General features: G+C 33.9%; 1 protein-coding gene across 8 annotated transcripts in view; it reads left to right on the top strand.

Annotated features, from left to right (window-relative positions):
* CCDC171 (coiled-coil domain containing 171) overlaps positions 1-18,950 on the top strand; it is a 496,773-nt gene that overhangs the window by 270,674 nt on the left and 207,149 nt on the right. For all 8 annotated transcript variants that reach the window (XR_003569147.1, XM_027863035.1, XM_027863037.1 and 5 more), the window contains one exon: positions 11,037-11,222. Coding sequence is in view for 7 of the 8 variants with exons in the window: in XM_027863035.1 (XP_027718836.1) it covers positions 11,037-11,222 (186 nt within the window). In the remaining variant the exon portion in view is untranslated. The remainder of the gene's footprint in view (positions 1-11,036; positions 11,223-18,950) is intronic.

The following is an 18,950-nucleotide window of genomic DNA, read 5'->3' as shown; positions in this document are numbered from 1 at the left end:
TCTCACCTCAGTCACAGACTTTTCCCACTGACCTTCTAAGTTGTCTTTTGGCATTTGTGGGTTGAGAAGTCTGGACACTGCCACAGCTGTCTGTGATTCAGTCCCCTGAGACCTGCTCCAGGGTCACTGCGGCCTGTGCACCCACGCTGCACTGTGCTCCTCTCCCTGCCCGGTGCAATATACCTTTCTGATCAACCGTCCAGGTTGTCTTAGGCTGGAAATTTGTTTTACTCTGTCTTTTTGTGGCTTCTGCTGCTTTAGAATTTGTTTAGAGCCAATTTTTTTTACAGCTATTTGGAGGGATTTGGGGGAGAGCTCAAGCAACTCACTGCTTTCCCTCTACCATCTTGGCTCCGCCCCCCAGAAAAGTACCTTTTGTACACACACACAAACACACACAATTTATAGCAGCTCTTTTTTGTGGTGGCAAAGCATAGGAAATTCAGGGAATGCCCATGAATTGGGAAATGGCTGAACAAGTTGTAGTATATGATTGTGAAGGAATACTATTATGCTATAAGAAATGATAATTGCGGTGGCTTCAGAAAAATCTGGGAAGACCTATGTGTGAACTGATGCAAAGTGAAATGAGCAGAAACAGGACAGTAGCAGCAATGTTGTAATGATAAAAAACTCTTAAAGACTTAGCTACTTTAATCAATACAATGACCCAAGAATTCCAAAGTACTCATGATAAAAATTGATATCCATCTGTAGAGAGGAAACTGATGAACTCTGAGTGCAAATTGAAGTATCATTTTTCTTCATTTTTTTCTTGACTTTTTTTGGACATGATTAATATGGAAATATATTTCTCATGATTTTACATGTACCATATTTGATTCCTTCTCAGTGAATGGGAGAAGGTCTGGTGGAAGATAAAGAATTTGGAACTCAAGAAAAATTTAAAGAGCAAAAAATAAATTTAAAAAATGTTTAATTTTTTTTCTACAATTACATGTAAAAAATTTAATATTCACTTTTTTTTAAATGTGGTATTTTAAATTTTCTCTCTCCATTCTTTCCCCTCTCCCTGACACAGTAAGCAATTTGATATAGGTTGTACATGTGCAATCATGCAAAACATATTTCCATGTTAGTTATGTTGTTAAAGAAGACACAGACCAAACACACACACACACACACACACACACACACACACACACGTGAAAAATAGTATCCTTCAATCTGCATTCAAACTCTGTCAGTTCTTTCCCTGGATGTGGATAACAGTTTTCATCTTGAGTCCTTTGGAATTGTCTTTGATTATTTTATTGCCAAGAATAGCTAAAGTTATTCACAGTTGATAATCGTATAATATTGCTGTTACTGTGTACAATGTTGTGTTCTATGCACTTCACTTTGCATTAGTTTGTATAAATCTTTCTAGGTTTTTATGAAATCAACCTGTTCGTCATTTCTTATAGCACAGTAATATTCCATTACAATCATATACCACAGCTTATTTAGCGAATTCCTCAATTAATGACCATTGCCTCAATTTTCAATTCCTTGCCACCACAAAAAGAGATGCTATGAATATTTTTGCACAAATAGGTTCTATTCCCCTCTCCCTTCTGTTTTATCTTTTTGGAATACAAACCTAGTAGTAGTATTGCTGGATCAAAGCTTATGCACCGTTTGGTTGCCCTTTCAAGGACATAGTTCCAAATTGCTCTCCAGAATGGTTGTATCAGCTTACAACTCCACCAGCAGTGCATTAGTGTCCCAATTTTCCCACATCCCCTCCAACATTTGTCATTTTTCTTTTCTGTCGTAGTAACCAATCTGATAAAGTTGTTTTAATTTGCATTTCTCTAATCCTTAATGATTTAAAGCATTTTTCCACATGACTATATATGGCTTCCATTTCTTCCTCTGAAAATTGCCTGTTCATAGCTCTTCACTATTTATCATTTGGGGAATGATTTGCATTCTTATAACTTTGATTCAGTTCTCCATATATTTGAGAAGTAAGCCCTTTATCACAGACACTTGCTGTAAAATTCCCCCCTCCTCCAGCTTTTTCCTTCCCATCTAATCTTGGTTGCGTTTGTTTTGTTTATGCAAAACCTTTATATCAATATAAACAAAATTACCCATTTTATATCTCATAATGTTCTCTATCTCTTTTTTGGGTCATAAAATCTTCACTTTTCCATAGATCTGACAGGTAAACTATTCCATGCTCCTCCAATTTGCTTATTGGTATCACCCTTTGTGTCTAAATCGTATCCATTTTGATCTTATCTTAGTATACATTGTAAGATGTTGGTCTATACCTAGGTTTTGCCATATTGTTTTCCAATTTTCCCAGCAGTTTCTGTCAAATAGCAATTTCTTTTCCCTAAAGATTGGGTCTTTGGGTTTATCAAATACTGGATTCCTATTGTCATTTACTACTGATCTGTCCAGTGATCTACCAGTTTTTCTTAGCCAGTACCAGATTATTTTGATGATTACCATTTTATAATAACATCTGAGATCGAGTACAGCTAACCTTCCTTCGCATTTTTTTCATTAATTCCCTTGGTCTTCTTTCCTTAATCTTCTTCATCTTCCAGAGGAATTTTTTTTTTCTAACTCTGTGAAATGATTTTTGGGTAATTTGATTGGTATAGCACTGAATGAATTAATTTACATGGAATTGTCATTTTTATCGTATTAGGTCAGCCTACCCATAAGTGATTGATATTTCTAATTTTTTAGATATAACTTTATTTTTGAGAAAAGTTTTTTGTAATAGTGTTTATGTAATTCTTAAGTTTGTCTTGGTAGGTAGACTCCCAAGTATTTTAAATTGTCTACAGTTATTTTAAATGGAATTTCTCTTTCTATCTCTTTCTACTGATAATACATAGAAATATCCATGATTTATGTGGGTTTATTTTACATCTTACAACTTTGCTAAAGTTGTTAATTATTGCAAGTAGTTTTTTATTTGATTCTCTAGGATTGTGCAAGTAAACCATCGTATCATCTGTAAAGAGTGCTAGTTTTGTTTCCTCATTGTCCATTCTAATTCCTTCAATTTCTTTTTCTTCTGTTTTTGATATAGTTAAAATTTCTGGTACAATATTGATTAAGAGTGATGATAGTAGGCATCCTTGCTTTACCCCTGATCTTATTGCGGAAGGTTTCTAGCTTATCCTCATTCAGACAATGCTTCCTGATGGTTTTAAATAGATAATACTTATCATTTTTTCCTTTGCTTGCTAGTGTTTTTAGTAGGAATAGATGTATTTTGTCAAATGCTTTTTCTGCATCTTTTGAAGTAATTATATTGTTTCTGTTGGTTTTGCAAATTATGCTGATAGTTTTCCTAATATTGAACTAGCCCTGCATTCCTGGTGTAAATCACACCTGGTCACAGTATATGACAATATATTTTGCTGTAATCTGTTTGCTAGTATTTTATTTAAATTTTTTTCATCAATATTCATTAGCGAAATTGGTATATAACTTTTTTTTTCTCTTTCTGGTTTAGGTATCAGCACCATATTTGTGTTATAAAAGGAATTTGATAGGATTCCTTTTTGCCTATTTTCCAAATTGTTTATATAGTATTGGAATTAATTGTTCTTTAAATGTTTGGTAGAATTAACTTGTTAATCCATTTATCCCTGGGGATTTTTTCTGCTTATTTAATTTCTTTTTCTAAGATGGGGTTATTGAAGTACTCTATTTCCTCTTCTACTAATGTGAGCTGAGTGTAATATTTTAAAAATATTCATTCATTTCACTTAGATTGCCAGATTTATTTGCATATGATTGGGCAAAATGGCTCCTAATAATTGTTTTAATTTCCTCTTCATTGGTGATGAAGTCACCCTTTTCATTTTTGGTACTGGTAATTTGGTTTTCTTCTTTCTTTTTAAAATTAAATTAACCAGTGGTTTTTCTATTTTATTGTCCCCCCTCCCCATAAAACCAGTTCCTAGTTTTATTTATTAGGTCAATGTTTTTTTACTTTCAGTTTTATTAATCTCTCTTTTAATTTTTAGGATTTTTAATTTGGTGTTTAATTGAGGATTTTAAAGTTGTTCTTTTTAAATTTTTTTTAGTTGCATGCCCAATTCATTGATCTATTTTTTCTCTGTTTTATTGATATAAGCAGATAAAAGAAATATAAAATTTCCTGTAAGTTCTGCATTGGCTGCATACCAGAAATTTCGGTATGTTGTCTCATTGTTGTCATTCTCTTTAATGAAATTATTGTTTCTTTGATTTACTCTTTGATCCACTCATTCTTTAGGATTAGATAATTTAGTTTCCAACTAATTTTTAATCCATCTTTCCATGTCCCCTTATTGAATATACTTTTTATTACATTATGATCTGAAAAAGATGCATTCAGTATTTCTGTCTTTTGGCATTTGATTGTGAGGTTTTTATGCCCTAATATGTGATCACTTTTTCTGTAGGTACCTTGTATCACTAAGAAAAAAAAAGTATATTCCTTTTTGTCTTCCTTCAGTGTTCTCTAGACATCTATCATATATAACTCTTCTAAAATTCCATTTACCTAATCAACTTCTTTCTTGTTTATTTTTTGTTTAGATTTATCTAGTTCTGAGAGGGGAAAGTTGAGGTTCCCTATCGGTATCATTTTATTTTTTATTTCCTCCTGTAACTTACTTAATTTTTCCTTTAAACATTTGGATGTTTTACCATTTGGTTTAGTATTGATATTACTTCATTTTCTAGCAAGATGTAGTTTCCTTGCTTATCTCTTTTAATTTGATTTATTTTTGCTTTTACTTTGAGCTCATGAAGATTTTTTTAACTTCAGGTGAAACATAATACATTCTGCTCCAGTCCCTTCCTTGTACTCTGTGTGTGTCTCTCTGCTTCAGATGCATTTCTTTTAAACAATATATTGTTAGATTCTGGTTTTTAATCCACTCTGCTATGTACTTCCATTTTATGAGTAAGTTCTTTTCATTCGTATTCCTAGTCATGATTACTATAGATTTTCTTCCATTTCCCTCTGTTTTTTAGTTTTTTATTTTTAAAATTTTATTTTAATTTGTTATTTTATATTATTTATATTTATATATTTTTATTTTACCTTTTAAATTTAATTTATATTATTTTTAAATTTTTTTTTTAAAATTTATTTTATTTTTCCCCTTGTTTATTCTTTTCTCTCTTTTTTTTTTACCATGTCCCTCCTCACCAGTGTTTTGCTTCTGACTTCCACCTCCCCCAACCTACCCTTTCTTCTATGATTTCTTCCATATTCTTTTATCCCTTTCCCTTCTTACTTTCCTATAGGGTATGATAGAGTTGTATATCCTACTGAGTGTGTATGTTATTCTGCTTTTGAGCCAATCCCAGTGAGAGTAATGCCTACATCAAGTGATACCACCCCCTACCCCCCATTTTTCCTTTATTGTAATAAATCTTTTGTGCTGCTTCACGTGACATAACTTACCCACACTGTATCTTCCTTCCCTTTTCTCCCAGTGCAATCCTCTTTCGTATCCCTAAATTTTTTTTATATCATCCCATCAAAATCAACTCATACCTGCGCCTTCTTTCTATGTGTACTCCTTCTAACCCCTCTAATAGTGATAAAGTTCTTAAGAGTTAATAATTATCATCTTCCCTTGTAGGGATGTAAATAGTATAATGTTATTGAATCCTTTATGCATTTTCTTTCCTTTTTACCTTTTTATGTTTCTCTTGAATCTTGTATTTGAAAATCATATTTTCTGTGTAGCTCTGGTCTTTTCATCAGAAATGCTTGAAAATCCTCTATTTCATCGAATATCCATTTTTCCCCCTGAAGGATTATACCAAGTTTCATTGGGTAGGTGATTCTTGGTTGTAATCCTAGCTCCTTTGCTTTCTGGAATATCATATTCCAAGCCCTCTGATTCTTTAATGTAGAAGCTGCCACATCCTGTGTAATCCTGACTGTGGTTTTGTGATATTTGAATTATTTCTTTTTGACTGCTTCCAATATTTTATCTTTGGTTTTGGAGCTCTGGAATTTGGCTGCAATTTTCTTGGGAGTTTTCATTTTGGGATCTCATTCAGGAAGTTATTACTGGATTTTTTTCAACTTCTATTTTACCTTCTAGGATGGCAAGACAGTTTTCTTTCATGATTTCTTGAAATAAGATGTACAGGCTCTTTTTTTGATTATGGCTTTCAGGTAGTCCAATAATTCTCAGATTGTCTCTCCTGGATCTATTTTCCATGTCAGTTTTTTTTCCCCAATGGGGTATCTCACATTTTCTATTTTTTTCACTCTTTTGATTTGATTTTATTGGTTCTTGATGTCTGGTGTAGTCATTAGCTTCCACTTGGCCAATTTTGCTATTTAAAAAATTATCTTCAAAAAAAAAATAAAAAAAAACTATTTTCTTCAATGAGCTTTTTTTATCCCCTTTTCTACTTAGCCAGTTCTACTTTTTAAGGAGCTGTTTTCTTCAGTAAATTTTTGTACATCTTTAGCCAGTTCTACTTTTTAAGGAGCTGTTTTCTTGTAAATTTTTATACATCTTTAACAAAAAATTTTTGTGCTTCCTTCGCTAAGGTTCATGATAATCTTGCACCACTCTCATTTCTTTTCTTAGTTTTTTGTCTACCTCTCTTATTTGATTTTTAAAATACTCTTTGACCTCTTCCATGTATTTTTTCTGAGCCTAAAACCAACTCACATTTTACTTTGAGACTTTGCAGTTAGGAGGATACTTTGTTTCCAGGTAAAAAGTTCAGAATATTCACTAAGTTGGATACCACATTTATGAGACTGCTTCAGCTATAATTTACGTTCTGGGAATTAATTTTATATAATATTCATGTAGACTAGATTGAGATGATTCTCTCTTTTTGTTGACAGATTCTTATAGTGATTACCACAATTTTAGAATTTTCAGTAATAATCTTTACCAGCCATAATTTTAGGAATTAGGAAAAATAAACTTATATGCTGCAAAGCCTTCATTTCTCTTGTGATTTTATTTCAAATGTGAGTGAGTTATAAAAGCAAAGTTCAATGTGAGATGTGAGGTAGGGAAATGAATTTCTGGCTTGGGAGGCTTACTGAATGCTTCTTTGAGTAAATGGTATTCTAGTTAGTTGGGTATGAAGGGTTAGCTTAGAATTCAAGAGAGAAAGAAGAGAAGATTAGCAATACTGATTAATTTTTATGCTTTTTAAAGATAAAATCCTATTAAAATAATAATAATAATTGAGTGGGAAAGCCTCCTATTTTTTCTTCAGTTAATCATCCCTTTGGCAAGCCAAGTTACTTAAGCAACAAGCTACAAGGAGGGCAATACCTTATAATTTTATTAAGATGGCTGCTTACTTGAATCATATACAAAGCAACTAGGAGAAAATAAATCAGTACTCAAGGTAGAACTTGATAATTACCCGTTTTCAGCCTCAGGGCCACAGTGTAGCTCTTACAGTGATACAGCTTTTGGGGAGACATTACTGCTGCCCCATGTCATCTTAGACTTTTCTTGACTATGAATTACTCTTTCATTTTTTTTTTGTTTTTTTTTTTTTGTTTTCTTTAGGCAATTGGGGTTAAATAACTTGCCCAAGGTCACACAGCTAGTAAGTGTCAAGTGTTTGGTCTGAGGCCGGATTTGAACTCAGGTCCTCCTGGCTTCAGGGCTGGTGCTTTATCCACTAGGCCACCTAGCTGCCCCCTATGAATTACTCTTTCATTGACAATGACAGGGACCACGTGCCTCTTCAAGGCTTCCTCAAGTGCTTCCTGAAGATTACTTAGCCATGACAGTTTTCTCAATCTTGGCCTCTTGGCATTAGTAACTACCCTTTGTCCCAGAAGGCCAAGTAGGATATCCCAATCTTACTGAAAGATGAAAGAGGCAGGCCTCCGAAATATTAGTGTTTGGGCTTCTCTTCGACTCCTCTCTGACTTTAAGTCCCACTCTGTCCATGCCAGGAAGTAATTCAGAGCATGTGTTCTACGTTGACATCTAGGTCTACTCCCCTTTTTCCAGTGGTTATGAACTTGTACCAAATAGCCTTGAGGTCTGTCTGGCCACTTGAACTCCATGAAATAGCAAAGAATGATCAAATGTAATCTTCCCAGTAATATTGATGATCAGCAGGTCTTGCCATTTGCCCTGCTACTGCACTCTCCATACCCTTGATCTTTTCCATCCACCCTGAGATTGAATGTTCTTATATGTGTTGACTCCCCAGACTTCACCAATTACCAATAACCAAAACCACACCACCCCTCTGATTGCAGCATGCTAGCCTAGCTGAAGCAGCAAGGTACCTTGAGGGGAGAGACTAGAATCAGCATGTGCAAGGCAAATCAAATCACCATCAGCCCTCTGGCCACCGAATCCCCTCTGACTCTGATGAAAACATCACAGGATTTTGAATCCAAGATACTTGGGAATAACAATGATTTCAGGGGCTGCAGCCAGAAGTTCTAAAGACCCTGAAAAGAAAGTTGCTGTCACCAAAGTCCTTCACTCTATCAATCAAATGGTTACCATCAGAAACTAAGCAATTTTTTTCAGTGGAAATAACATTAAAGAAGAGGCTTTACCATCTATCTGCTTTGCCACTGCCCCCTAAGGACTTTGAAACCTTTCCTTCTGATTTGTAGCTAAAACATTCTATATGTTTCCTCTATTAGAATATGAATTCCTTGAGAACAGGGACTATTTAGGTTTTCCATTTGTATCCCCAGTAATTAACACAGTGCTTGACACACTGTAAGTACTTAATAAACGCTTATTCATTCATTCTTTCTAAACTCCCTTAAATTTTCCAGGCACCTTTTCTTGTCCTCATATAGCACATAGACTTTCAATTTATCCTTATGATAGTTCTCTTCTTAAAATTTTTAAACATTTTTTTTAAAGAGGAAAATCTATTTCTTGAGCCCTGCTTACCTTCCCTCTGCCTTAAAAGTGTGAAGCAGAACCCTTGCTTGTAGCAAATATGTATAGTTAAGTTAAACTAATTCCCACTTTGGGCAGGTCCAAAAAATTTATTTCTCGTACTGTACCCTGAATTCATCTCCTTTCTGTCAGGATATAGGTCACATGCTTCATTTTATACCTAGTATTTAGCACATTGCCTAGTCCTTAGTAGGTACTTTAGAAGTGCCAGTTGACTGCCTGACTCTGGAATCATGGTTGGTTATTCTGTTGATCAGAATTCTTAAGTCTTTCAAAATTCTTTGTTTTTATAATGTTATTATAGAAAAATTTCTCCTTGTTCTGCTCACTTTACTTTGCATCTATTCACGCAAGTCTTTTCAGGTTTCTCTGAAGCCAGAATCTTTTCATCAATTCTTATAGTACAATAAATATTTCATTATACTGAAATGTCATAATTTGTCATTCCCCAATTGATGTGGCACCTTATTTGTGTACACTTCTTTGCCACTACAAAAACAGCTGTTACAAATATTTTTGTACATGTGGGTTTTTTCCTCTTTCTTGGATTTCTTTAGGCTAACACTATTTGTGGTAAAGAAAAAAAGTGTATACTTTGATGACTTTTGGATGTAATTCCAAATGACTTTCCCAAATGGCAAGACCAGTTCACAGTTCCACAAAAATTGTATTAATGCCCCTGTCCTAATTTTTTATCACTTTTGATATTGATAATTTATTTTTTAATTTAAGTCCAATTTGCTAATGGTTTATCCATTTTATTATTTTTTCAAAATAAAGCCCACCTCTTTTTAAATTCATTATTTTCTTTCAATTTTGTAAATCTGTTTTTCTGAAGTTGTTTTTTTGTTTTGTTTTTAATTAAGGTTTTAAAATTGTATTTTAATTCAATTACTTGATCTGTTTTTTCATTCTTTCATTGAAAAAGGTGTTTTATGAATTGTTCTTTCACAATCCAATTTTTTAGGATGTTATTTTTTCTCAAATAGAATTTTAATCATTTATTCAGTGTCTCTGTTAATAAACTTTTTATTGTATTATGGCAATTAAAAGATAGGGATTTAATATTTCCAATCCTCTGCATTTGTTTGTGAGGAAATTTCCTCACCATACATTACCCATACCAATAAAAGCACAGGTCTGGACATTCCATCTCCCCACTTCCCCTAAAAAGCAAAAACAGAAATCCTGGTACTAACGTATTATTATATATCATTTACATTGGATATGTTCATAGATATCAGGTTAAGGATCAGGATAGTAACTGGACCAAAGATTTCACTGATCTCGGAATATACTATATAAGGAAACCCTTTCTACCAAAATAATTTAAAGCTTGCTTTTCCGTTTTCAGCTTTAGAGAGTTGCTTAATTTGTTCAAGGTCATGCAGTCAGTAATGTCAGAAGTATAACTCAAATTCAGAACTTCCTAGCTCCTTGGCCAGCTTTCTATACTACTAACTGATGTGTATCTTTATCTGTATCTATAAATATCTATTTATACACACCCACATATATATAAACACACATGTATACATATAAAACAGAATTTTTGCTTACGTTTATTTGACAAGTGTACTGAGGAATATTACTTTGGACTGTATTCATACTTGACCTTCACTAATAGAATAGATCATTTTGATACTTCTGTATGCTTTTCAAAGCATCCTTCTTAGACTTTGGAAATAATATTTAAAATATTTATTTTGAATATTATTAAATATATTTTAAAACATTTGAATATTATTTATTTAAAATAGTTATAAAATGTTATTTTATAGTAACATTTTAATAGGTACATTGAAATGGAAATAAACTCTTTTTGTAAAGCTCCTAATACCTGCATATTTAATTTAAATCTTCTTGATTTGTGTAGAATTGAGAAGAAAGCCTTACTTTTATTTGAATGTATTGTGATCAATTGTGAGAAAGGTATGTTGTTAATACTAATCAGTTATGTATGGCTTACTTTGTAAAGTAAAGAAAAATGGTCTTCTGATATGCATCATATATTTTCAGATGTTTGGCTGACACTTTTGCATGTTAGCAAATACAATTCTTAAGGTCAAATATAGAAATAGCAGAGTTATTTTATAACTAAATCACTTTTCCCTCTTTTATCAGAAACTGATCACCCGTGAGAGGTTTGAAAGTGCCTGTGAAGAACTGAATAACGCATTCCTCCGGGAGCAGCAGGCCCAGAGGCTTCTGAATGAACAGGCCCAGCAGCTTCAGGAGTTAAACTATAGACTAGAGCTGTGCTCGAGCGAGGAAGCGGGCAAGAACCAGACCCTTGGCGAAGCTGCGAAGGTACTGAGGTGTCTCTCATGTGCTTGTCTTATCTCCTCTGTGCACGAGTCTTTTTGAAAATAGCATGTGTTTACTCAAAAGGGAACGGATTTAAAACTGTGACACTTTCTCCTCTCTTGCTTTAATAAGGTTTTTTTGAGGCATGAGCTGCTATTGTTTTGAGAATATATACGTACCAACAAGCAGGTTTTCTTTCTGAGATGACTCATATGTACTTCAAATATACCAAAGTTGGTTCTATTTGTTGATAACTAAATAGAGATTTCTCTGCTTGTAATGTTCCCACAACCCACCCCACTACCTATTCCTCTCTTTTCTTGAACCTGCCATCCGTTTCCATTCCTACATTTTTGAGCTCTGATTTCTCTTTGCTTCAGGCATCCTTTTTTTCTTCTTGAAGTAAAATCCAAAATTTAGTGGTATGTACTATGAGAGTAATGGTATTAGACTTATTTTGTGAATAGAGCAGTTCTGGCTGCCTCTACTATGTAGGTAGACGTTATAAAAAAAAACAATAAAACACAAGCTTTTCTAAAGATAGATGTTAGGACACTGTTTTATAAGTCATAGTTTTATGCTTCCTTCTTAACGTGATTGAGTGTGACACTTGAAGGGACATGGGCATTCCTCACTTACTCCTGAAAAAACAACACATAAATACATTAAGAAGAAAAATGGTTTTAAAAAGTACTACCCAAGTGGAGGGACTCTCTAAAATAAAAAATGAACAAAGGAAAAAAAACATCAGTTCCATTTTAAAAAATATAATGAAGCAACTGAATCAACTCAAGTACTAGAAGCAATGCAAGATATCTTCAAATGAATAAGCAGAATTTTAAAAATTAATCAAGAATTTGCATAAATATCATATGATCGAGTAAAATAGGAGTTTGAAGAAAGTAAAAGGAAACAATGTCTCAAGCTTAAAACGAAAAGGTACAAAAAATATTGAGAAAAAAAAAAAAGCAAAAATTACCAAGATGGAACCTGTCAAAAAAAAACAAACCTTAAAAAAAACACCATAGAAGCAACTATTGACAAACTATAGTAGAAAGAAGAAAAGCACACAATGCTGAGATACTGAAAACACAAGGTGTCCCCAAATTTTTTCTCCCAGAATATGTGCAGATTCAAGGGAGAAACTGGGAAGATCGATTAGATCAAAATGGCATGATCTCAGCATTATTGAAATCCCAGAAAATATAGAAAATGAAAATTGCTTTCATGCAATGGAAAGAGCCCTGGACTGGGAGTCAGAGGCTCCAAGTTCCAAAAGCAGTTTTGCACCTTATTGCATGACTTTAGGAAAAATCATTTAGCTCTTAGGACCTCAAGTGTCATCATCTGTAAAATGAGCTGTTCTACTAGATGATATCTGAAATCACTTACAGCTCTAAAGCTATGTTCTTAAAACTGTATCCTAGGAAATTCTCAAAGAAAATTTCATAGAATTAGGAAAAATAAGTTTTTAAATGTAAACAGAAAGAATCCACTGGACCATGACAAGGAAGAATCTAAGATTTGACATGGCTAAACATGTAGGTCAACTCCAACATTACGATGATAAAGAACAGTTACTTCTAGCTTCCAGAATTCAGAAATCATTTACCAAAGTGACAACTGATTTTTAAAAGAAGACAAGAAATTATAAAACTTAGAAATATAGGCTGTAATCTCAGAATTAACTATGTAGCTAAATTCAGAATTTCTTCTGAAAAGCCCTCAGAGTAAGTTTTCAGAGACATCTATATCAATGTAGTTTTCAAACAATAATCAAGCTTCCCATTCCCCAAATACTCATTTAAAACAATTTACATATATCAAGTTGAGATGATTTGATTGCTGACAAAATGTGAGACCCCTTTTAGCCTAAATCACTTACTGCTTCAGAAGTGTATTTCAGAGAAACAATAAGAAATAAAAAGTTATATGCATGTTGGGGTAGGGTGACACAGTGGAGGTTGGGAGAAAAGGGAGATTATCTAAGCCCAGAGCAAAGCTGTTATCATTGATAAAGAGGAAGCCTAGGTTAAATAAATTTCCATAGTTATTAATTTGTCAAGTATTTGAAGGACTTTCATGTGGAAGAGGAATTAAATTTATTTGTTCTGTTCAGCTCCAGAAAGCAAGACTAGAAGGAACAAGTGGAAGTTGCAATGTGAAAAATTACGTCTCATATAAGGAAAAAAAAAACCAGCCTAATAATTAGAGCTACCCAGAAGTGAAATAAAATACCTTTTGAAGTGATGGATTTTTTTGTCTGTAGAGGTCTTCAAACAAAGGCTGAGTGATCAAGATAGAATCATTGCCATTCTAGAACCTATATGATTCACATTAAAGAAGCGTTCATTTGTGCACTGAGTTATCTTTTAATGATGGCTTTTATAAAAAAAATATTGTCAATGAAAAGCTAGGAAGCAAGTAAAAATTTCCCAAGTTTGAATATAAATACAGTTCCTTAACAGCTACACCAGCTTGTTATCAAGTATTTTCTCTGAATCTTAACCCGAAACATTTTGAGATGTAAAATAAAGTCAATTAGAGGTTTTAATTTTTTAAATTCTAATTTATTATTTACTTTTAACATTTTTTCTTTCAAAATCTTGAGTTTTAAATTATCTCTATTCCACTTCCTCCCTCACCCAGTGAGAAAGCAAACAATATATCAGTTATACATGTGAAATCATGTAAGGCATATTTCCATATTAACCATATTTCAAAAAAGCAAGAAAAATTTAAAAAGTGAGAAAATTATGCTTTAATTTGCACTCAGAGTTCATCAGTTCTCTCCCTCAAGGTGGATATCATTTTTTCATCATGAGCCCTTTGGGATTGTGGTTTTTTTTTGGAGATCGTTCTAACATAATCGGCTCACACCCATAACTCTTAACTGCCCTAATAATGATAAAGTTCTTAGGAGTTACATGTATCATTTTCCCATATAGGAATGTAAGTAGTTTTAGCTTTATTGAGTCTTTCTTGATTACTCTTCTATGTTTGCCTTTTTTATGCTTCTCTTGAGTCAGATTTTTCTATTCAGTTCATATCTTTTCATCAGGAATGGTTGAAATTCCTCTCTTTCATTAAATGTTTAATTTTCCTCCTGAAGGATTATACTCAATTTTGCTGGGTAGATGATTCTTGGTTCTAATCCTAGCTATTTTACCTTCCAGAATATCATATTCCAAGTCCTCTGTTCCTTTAACGTGGAATCTGCTAAATCTTATGTGATCCTGACTGCAGCTCCATGACATTTGAATTGTTTCTTTCTGGCTGCTACCAATATTTTCTCCTCCTCCTCCTCCTCCTCCTCCTCCTCTTCTTCTTCTTCTTCTTCTTCTTTTTCTTCTTCTTCTTCTTCTTCTTCTTCTTCTTCTTTGTTTAGGCAATCAGGGTTAAGTGACTTGCCCAGGGTCACACAGCTAGTGTCAAGTGTCTGAGGCTGGATTTGAACTCAGGTCCTCCTGACTTCAGGGCCAGTGCTATATCCACTGTGCCACCTAGTTGCCCTGCAATATTTTCTCTTTGAGCTGGGAGCTCTGGAATTTGACTGTGATATTCCTAGGAGTTTTCATTTTGTGATCTCTTTCAGGAGATGAATCATTGAATTGTTTCAATTTCTGTTTTACTCTCTGGATCTAAGATATCAGGACAGTTTTCCTTGATAAATTCTTGAAATATGATATCTAGGCTCTTTTTTTTTTGATCATGACTTTCAGCTAGTCCAGTAATTCTTAAATTACCTGTCTTTGATCTGTTTCCCAGGTCACTTATTTTTTGATGAGGTATTTCATATTTTCTTCAATTTTTTTTCATTCTTTTGACTTTGTTTTATTGTTTTTTGATGTCTCATGGAATAATCAGCTTCCACTTGCCCAATTCTAATTTTTAAGGAATTATTTTCTTCAGTGAGCTTTTGTATCTTCTTTTCCAGTTGGCCAATTCTGCTTTTTAAGGATTTCTCTTCAGTAGATTTTTGTGCCTTTTTTAAAACCATTTGGCCAATTTTGTTTTTAAAGATATTTTCTTCAGTATTTTTTGTGCCTCTTTTACCAAGCTGTTAATTCTCTTTTCATAATTTTCTTGCTCTACTCTCATTTCTTTTCCCATTTTCCCTTTTATCACTTTTGCCTCTTTCTTCAACTTTTCTAGGAATTCTTGTAGGTTTTGGATATAATTAGCATTTTTCTTTGAGGCTTTGTTTGTAGCTGTTTTCATACTGTTGTCTTCTGCCACTATACTAGCTTTTTATTGTCAAGTTATTTTTTTTTTTTGTTTGCTCATTTTCCAGCCAATTTTTTTTACTTAGAACTTTATGTTAAAGTTGGGCTCTGCTCCGTTGAAGATAGGGAGTTGTGCTGTGCCAAGTTTCAGGCTTTTTTGTGTATTTTCAGAGCTAATTTTGGTGGTCTGCAAGGTTTTGGTGCTTCCAAAGTGATGTGACCTGGGGAGAGATATGTTCACTTGTCTCTTAGTCTGTGCTCTGGTCTTTACTTAGGAAGAGTCCCTGATCAGGCACAAACACTTCCATTCTCTTTCCTTTGGAATTGCAACCAGGGCTGAAGCTCACTTGGGTCTGACCACAAGTGCTCCTCTCCACCCTGTAACTGTAACCCAGAACTATATAAGGGCATTAGAATTGCCAGTCAGCACCATCTGTACCCAGTGCCAGCAAAGGGTCTCTTGTAATCTCTTTCTGACCAGTTATCTAAACCGCTTACCATCTGTTATCTGAGAGCTCCCAAAGCTGTACTACCGTGGCTGCTGTTGCACCCCTGAATGTGTAGCCTCTTGACACACCTCTACCCCTGTTTCCAGACTTTTTCTGATGATTTTTTGAGTTTCTTAGACAGGAAAAATGTCTCACCTTGACCTTTGTGGGCTCTGCTGTTCCAAAATTTGATTTGGGGAGTTGTTTTAAAGTTGTTTGGAGGGTAATGTTGGGAGAATTCAGCTGGGTGGCTACCCTGAAACAGCCATCTTGGCTTCTCCCTGCAAGTCAGTTAAAGGTTTTAAAACATTAGTTTAGATCCTGTGTTGAGTTGAATACAGTTTTTCTTTTGCTTAACTTTGATTTGTATTCCTAATTGTTAAAAAAAAATTATCATTGGGATTACTACCTCGATTTTTTTATATCCAGAGATCCAGAAAGTGCCATTCTCACATTAATGCTACTTTTCTAGATTCTAGGTACTTCAACGTGTGGGGCTATTGGTATAAATCATAATGAAGTAGGGAGAACAATATTATCTTCTGATAGAAGTCCATTTTTAAAAATGTTAAAGGTCAACATAACATCATTTTCTTATGTTAACCTACTTATTTAAAAGGTCAAAGGGCAATATATTAATTACCATTTCTTTCTCCGTATTCTGATATTTATCTGAGCTGAGCCAGTACTATGAGAACTGAGAATTTTATAGTCTAGCGCTTGAGATTGAGACTAATTCTTACATGAGTCTTTCTACAATTTAGACTAAAGCATATTGTAAAATGTTGATTTCAAATCAGAAGCTATTAAATAGGATAAAGAAAAGATCCCACCCTCCTCCTTTCTATTCAAGTGCTGCTGAACAGAGCTGGAGGAAATCACAAAACCATGTTGATTGGATCCAGTAAAATTTGTATTAGCTAATCTCATCTGGACGGTTCACTATAGGAAGCTAGTCCTTCAGCTCCTCCTTAACTGATTTACTGTTCTCTCCACTGTAGTTATTCCAGACCTTGTCTCTCCTCAAACTCCTCATAACATCCCTTCTACTCTCTCCTGCTGTTCCCTCCTCATTGTCCAACTGCCCTTGCTCTACTTGACTGGGTCTTAATTCTTGTCATGCCCACTAACTAGCTCCCATGGGTTCAATTATCAACTCTATGCAGATAATTATGGTTCTAGTCTTCTTGAACTCTAGTTTCACAAATTATTTTGAAATATGCTTATAAAAACATTTTTAAAAAAAAGACTCACGGACTCTAGGTTAAGAATCCCTTATGTATAGAAAGAAAGTCCCTGTTCCATTTAGACTCTGCTGAAAATTTTTTCCTTGACAAATACCATTGATGAGGAATATGCTTCCTGCTTTATACTTTGTTTTATATTAATCATCAGAGGGTCATTGAATAAAATTACCTCATTTCTTTCAAAGAACTTTGTGTAATTTTGACTTAAATGGTTGGTAGTTGCAAGGTAACTGTTTAAGGAGGCATTTTGATACATTATATCTATTTTAAAAATATAGTTGTCAAACAATAAACACAGAAGAAACTTGCATTCCCTGTACCTTTCAGTCAGTTGTGTGGCTTTAGATACATAGTTGACTGTAGCATTTGGGCAGTTAGGTGCCACAGTTTTTAGATCACTGGGCCTGGAGTCAGGAAGACTCATCTTCCTGATTTCTAATGTGACTTAGATACTTACTAGCTGTGTCATCCTGGGCAAGTCACTTAACCTGTTTGCTATAGTTTTCTCATCTATAAAATGAGCTGGAGAAGGAAATGGCAAAACACTTCAGTATCTTTGCCAAGAAAATACCAAATGGGGTCACAAAAAGTTGGACATGACTGAAAAAACTGAACTGCTGTAGAATATTGTTTTCAAAAGCCTGCCTGTTTCTTTGTTATACTTTCTTCAAGGATGAATTGGATGTATGTGCAGATTATCTCACTACTATTTTTATTTATATGTAAAAGTGAATGTGTTAGCTGGTAGTTATTAGTATTCTTTTATTCACCAGTTTTTCATAACTGGTTTTATGGAATAAGGTATGGAATTTTTCCAAACTATTAGTATCATTCCCTCTTTCAGATTCCTTGAGAATTGATTCTTTAATGTCCTCAAAATTGAAGTGCCTACAGCTCCAACTATCTACATTTGGACTAGTCTGGCTCTTTCCGTATTTGTTTAATTTAATAACATTTCTGTTTCCTCATTTGTCATATTGGGAACAGTGTTGTTAGAGTCCAAATGTGATAATTCTACTGCTTTGATGATGATGAAGATAGTTTATTAAACCTCACTAGGTCTTTTCCTTTTTCTTCCCTCTTGGATTCTAGTTTTATCCTTACATGCTTTTGAAGTGATTCTGCATAGATAAATCTCTCACAAAGTTTTCTTTTTTTTTTCTTTTTTTTCTTGTTTTTTTTTGTGTGAGGCAATTGGGGTTAAGTGACTTGCCCAAGGTCACCCAGCTAGTACATGTCAAGTGTTTGGTCTGAGGCCGGATTTGAACTCGGCTCCTCCTGACTTCAGGGCTGGTGCTGTATCCACTGCACCACCTAGCTGCCCTCAAAGTTTTCTGTAAGCCTATTTTCCCTCCCATTGTCTTTTTTTAAAAAATTTACTTTTGATTTCATGAGGTGATAATATCTGAATTTTTCATTTTTTCTCCTCCTTAATGGCTTAGAAATGAATTTATGTTCCAAGCCAATGTTTCTCTTGATTTCTATAGCTCTCTACTTTGTGAGGAGAATATACTATTGATGCTTGATAATGGGGTTAGGCTCTTTTGGTCTGTCTTTTGTTATAGCTGATTTACATTATTGTGTTAAACTTGCTAGGAAATAGTAATTGTCTGTGTCATTGTCTATTCTTTTGTCACTTTCTTCAACATTAACATTTTGTTTAAATGGGTACAGACTGAAGTGGTGTTAGTTGCATCATATTCATCTCATTTTTATTTTTTTCCTTTGATACTGACTCTTCACTGACAGCTTTTTTACAAATGGCTCCTA

This window comes from Vombatus ursinus, unplaced genomic scaffold (genome assembly GCF_900497805.2).
Source record: "Vombatus ursinus unplaced genomic scaffold, bare-nosed wombat genome assembly UNPS02014770.1, whole genome shotgun sequence".
In the NCBI taxonomy this organism is placed as follows: Eukaryota; Metazoa; Chordata; class Mammalia; order Diprotodontia; family Vombatidae; genus Vombatus; species Vombatus ursinus.
The sequence above is the reverse complement of the archived record's forward strand: the minus strand, read 5'-3'. Positions and strand labels throughout refer to the sequence as shown.